The sequence below is a fragment of the Plasmodium gaboni genome, chromosome 14 (assembly GCF_001602025.1).
Source record: "Plasmodium gaboni strain SY75 chromosome 14, whole genome shotgun sequence".
Lineage (NCBI taxonomy): Eukaryota > Apicomplexa > Aconoidasida > Haemosporida > Plasmodiidae > Plasmodium > Plasmodium gaboni.
The window spans coordinates 2,425,728-2,430,717 of record NC_031494.1 but is presented as its reverse complement, the minus strand read 5'-3'; the positions used below and the strand labels follow the sequence as shown (position 1 = coordinate 2,430,717).

Here is a 4,990-nt window from a genome sequence, read left to right as displayed (position 1 = left end):
TTTTTTTTTTTTTTTTTTTTTTTTTTTTTTTAATTGTACTTACGAAAAAAGTACATAAGTATATATAATTTTATATTCCTTTTTTTTTAGAATTCTAAATTAAAATAAAAAAAAAAAAGTAAAAGAGTGTAGTCATATATAAATATATATTATTATAATTATTATACATTAAAATAAATGGAATGTTATAATATCAATGAAGCAAAAACTTTCCATAATGTAGTATTAAAAATAAAGGAAAATATCGATAAATATTATTTAAATAAATGGAAAGATATAGTAAAACCTGAGAATGAGGTTTTATATAACAAATATTTTGAACAATTAATAGAACAAGAAGAAAATATAAAATATGACATTAAAGATTATATACAATTTAATGGTATTGAAAATATACACAATGAAAACTTGATGGATTATGAGTTAAAAAATAATGATATGAATAATAAGAATATAAATCATATATATAATAAATGTGATAATTCTTATAATGTAAAAAAAACAAAATTAAAGGATAATGATAGATATGAAATAAATAAAAAATATTTTGATAATATAAGCCATAAAGAAAAGTTTTATTTTTTATTACAAATAAAAGAAATGATGGAAACTAGTTGGTTATTGGCCCAAAAAAGAATGGAAGGTGTTCAATTAGAAGAAAAATCAGATTCAGTTAATCTATTAGAATTAATAAATTATTCTAAAAAAATTGCAGATACTACATGTGCACCACCTGAATGTGATAACACAAACGATAAAATAATGCATCAGGAATATTACCCAAATTATCACTTTCTTAATTTTGTAAATATTGAAGAAATACATTTATCTAAATTATTTCAACTACAAAAATATAGTAAAGTCTGCTTTCCTCCTATTATAACATTACAAGAAGAAAAAAATAACAATCAACTAACTATTACTATTACATGTTCAACTATCGAATCTATTATACATTATAAAGTAAATGATGAAACAAATTATCATTTATATAACCATGATAATAAGCCAATTATACCTAAAAAGAAAAAAGTTATTATATATGCTTGGTCAATTAAAGAGGGCTTCACAAAATCAAGAATCTCATGTTTATCAAAATCATATGATGTTCAAGATGATAGTGATGAAGATATTTTAACAAAAGATAAAAATGTAATTCAAAATGTTATATCTAACAAAAATGATAATTCAAATAAAACTTCATCTGCTACTACTGTATTTAAAAGTTTAGGATTCCTTCTAAGTAAAAAAAAAGTTAAGTCATCAGAATCATCATCACATGATCAATCAAGTGAAGAGGATTGACAAACTAAAACATTAAAATGTAAAAATTGAAAAGTAAAAAGATAAAATTTGAAATATAAATGTACACACACACATATATATATATATATGTATATATATATGGGGGTAAATATGGACTATAATTATATGAAGAAAGTAAGGATATATCATTGGAAATTACAACCATATAATGTAAAATTTATATAAAATATATAGAATATATATAATCAAGGGGAAATAAAAAATATATAAAACTATAAAAAAAAAAAAAAAGAAGTGACATAATATAGAAAACATAATTTTCAGGCATTATACTGATTAATTATATATTCTCACAGATATATAATTTAAATCTATAAATGGATCCAAAATATATATATATATATATATATATATATATATTTTTATTTATATGTTTTTGTGTTTATATTCGTGCTTTATATTAATATTTTATTTATTTTATTATTTCTATAATTTTTTTTTTTTTTTTATTACATTTTTGAAACTCATTTTGACATAAATAACTTAATATAGATTTAACATTTATTATATAGTATACACTTTATTTGCTCTGGTGTATAATTAAATTTGAATTTATTAGAATGTTTTTCATAAAGGAGTATATATTCTTTATGTAGATATTCAAATAATTTATTTTTTATATTATCCTTTATAATATCAGATAGTATTTTATGAATTGTAATGAAAATATTATATTTTTCAGAAAAAACAAATTTGTAAAAATTGTCTACAAATGCTTTTAATTCTTCTGTATCTTGTTTAATATTCTCTTGATCCATCTTTTCTAATTTGTCTAGTTCTAATTTTATTTTTAAATTTTCTAATTCTATTTTAAAAAGTTTGTTTATATTTTCATCTATGATAATGGTTAGTAGTTCACAATATTTAGATGCTCCTTCTATATTTTTTATACTATCTTGTATAAATGTAAACATATTTACAATAAATACATAATGATTATGAACAAATGAATTTTGATTTTTTAAACAATTATTTATTAATGGATTTATGGTTATATCAAGAACATTTTGGAAATTTTGTTCTTTCATATCTTTTGCATATAATGTATACATTTTATATATTGAATATACATTTTTTAAAGAATTTAATATTTTCTTTACATAAAATAATGTATCTTCAAAATTGTTAGTATTTTCATTTTTGTTAATTTTGTTTAGATAAAAACTTACAACATCACGTTGCCATATAGATATAAATTCATTCTCTATATTTTTTTGTATTTTTAATGTATAATTTAATATTTTACTATTATATTTCTCTTTTATATTATCCAAATAATAACTAGATTTATTTTTAGAACTATTATTTGATGGGATATTATCCTCCTTCTGCATTTCAACAATTTTGTTATATTTTTCGTCATTATTTTCAGATACATTTTCTTCATTAGATTTGTTATAAAATTCAATATTATCTCCATCTTTCATATCTAAGGTTGGTTTATCATTATTATTACTTTTATATTCTTCACTATGTAAATTATTTTTTGTTACATTCATTTGTCTATCTTCTATAAATTTATTACTATCTTCATTCATGTATGAAGATTCTATACGTACTTCAGATACTTGTCCATCTTGTGTTTTTTTTGTCTGCATTTTATTATTATCTAATTTTTCCAGATTTTTATCCAATTCATAATTGTTTTTCACGTCTCCTATATTTTGATAGGTTCCATTCAAATTATTATCAGAAATATTATACATATCATTTTCTTTCTTTGTATTCATATCCATTTTGATATTTTCCTCTTTTATATTATTATTATTATTATTAGATATTTTATTTGGTAAATATAATTTACTCTTAGACAAATTATAGCATATTAATGCATCATAAGTATCATTATTACGTTGTGCATATTTTATGATAATATTTTTTATTATATCTTTAATTTCATCATTATTTTGAAATTGCTTTAATTTAAGAATAAATATATTTAAAATATGAAAGAGCTCATAACATGATTCATAACATTTTGAATATATATTTAAATTGGTATCTAAGAAATATTTATATGGTATAAATAAAGTATCTATTATATTATATATATTATTATGAACATTGTCTATATTTGCTGATATATATGGTATAATTTCATTGGTAAAATAAAAATTAAATGAAAAAAATATCTTTAGAAAGTTATCTTCTAATATAATAAAGTAATATAAAAATAAGAAAAAGTTTTTAAACATTTTAATAAAATCATGTTTTTCTCTTGGTTCTATAATATCTAATGAGTTTTTCTTATTAATAGATTTATAATTATTAGACATATAATTTTGATAATTAATTTTTAAATATTTCTTTCTTAAATTAAGAAAATTATTTAAACATAAATTGAAATATTCTATATTTTCAATAATAATTTTATAGGACAATTTTGTTATAGGTAATAAATTTTTTATATACAGTAGGATCATTTTTTCTCGCTTAACAAATTCTTCATTTATATTACAGTATAATAAATTAACTATTTTATTATTTCTTCGATAGAAATTATTATTTTCTTTTATTATGTAAATAGAAATCTTCCTACAAGCTATAATCATTATTTTATTATAATGTTTAGTATAAAAATTACATAACTTTTGCGAACCATCTTCATTTAATAATTTTATAATATTTTCTTTTGTATATTCAAATTGTTTTAAATGTTCAAAGAATTCAATATTTAATGATATTTTCAAATCTGTTAAATTACTATAACTTAAAGGACTTAAACTATATTCTTCTAAAATTTTATTATACATCTTTTCTTTTACTCTAATATCATATTGTTCTTTCTTTAACTTGTGTATTTCATCTAGTATTTCATAAGTCATCTCATTTGTTTCTAATATTTTCTCTTTTGTATCCTCGTCTAATTCATATATTCTTTTAATATTCTTATGAATATTTTCGAAATGGCTAAAATAATTATATGATTTCTTAATTTCATTTTCATAAAAATGTAATTCATTCAATTCTTTTTCTTCGTTAAAACAAAATACGTCATATTTGTTAAATCCTTTCTTGTAATAAGGAAGCCCTTCTAATTGTTTATGTAATGAATCATAATCTAATGATAAACCATAATTATTATCATTCTCCAGGTCCATAATGTCACTCTTATAAACACATTTATAATATATGCATATATATAATTATATGTATAAATATATGTATAAATATATGTATTAATATATGTATTAATATGTATATGTATATCTTTTTGATAAGTTAATATTAAATTAATTATTTATTTTTTCTTTATTCATATATATTACTTTTTTTCTTTTTTTTTTTTTTTTTTTTTTTTAATGTACAAATATGGTGACAAAATGTTTCTTTTTAATAATTTAATTTTTTCATATATAAATACAATAATATTATTAATATTTACATATGCGTAAAAATGTTGAAATATTCAAGTCTTTTAATATTTCAATTATTTTAAAAAAAATAAATAAAAAAGTAATGACATATGAAAAAAAAAAAAAAAAAATTATATATATAATATATATTTGGAATATAAGTTAATGTACAACATATATATGTGTGTAGTAAGAAAAAAAAAATAAAATTATTTAAATTTTTATCCATGGAAAAAATAATATGCATTATATATATATATATATATATATATATATATATATATTATTATATCAAACTTGTTTTAGTT

The 4,990-nt window shown here is 18.0% G+C and overlaps 2 protein-coding genes across 2 annotated transcripts; one reads left to right on the top strand and one right to left on the bottom strand.

Moving 5' to 3' along the window:
• Positions 1 to 177: 177 nt before the first annotated feature.
• On the top strand, positions 178 to 1,305 carry PGSY75_1465200 (hypothetical protein; the record flags this gene model as incomplete). Its single annotated transcript, XM_018788334.1, has 1 exon — positions 178 to 1,305. The coding sequence occupies one exon, from the start codon at positions 178 to 180 to the stop codon at positions 1,303 to 1,305; it is 1,128 nt and encodes a 375-aa protein (XP_018639706.1).
• A 515-nt stretch (positions 1,306 to 1,820) lies between these two features.
• Positions 1,821 to 4,427, bottom strand: PGSY75_1465100 (hypothetical protein; the record flags this gene model as incomplete). Its single annotated transcript, XM_018788333.1, has 1 exon — positions 1,821 to 4,427. The coding sequence occupies one exon, from the start codon at positions 4,425 to 4,427 to the stop codon at positions 1,821 to 1,823; it is 2,607 nt and encodes an 868-aa protein (XP_018639705.1).
• Positions 4,428 to 4,990: the final 563 nt, after the last annotated feature.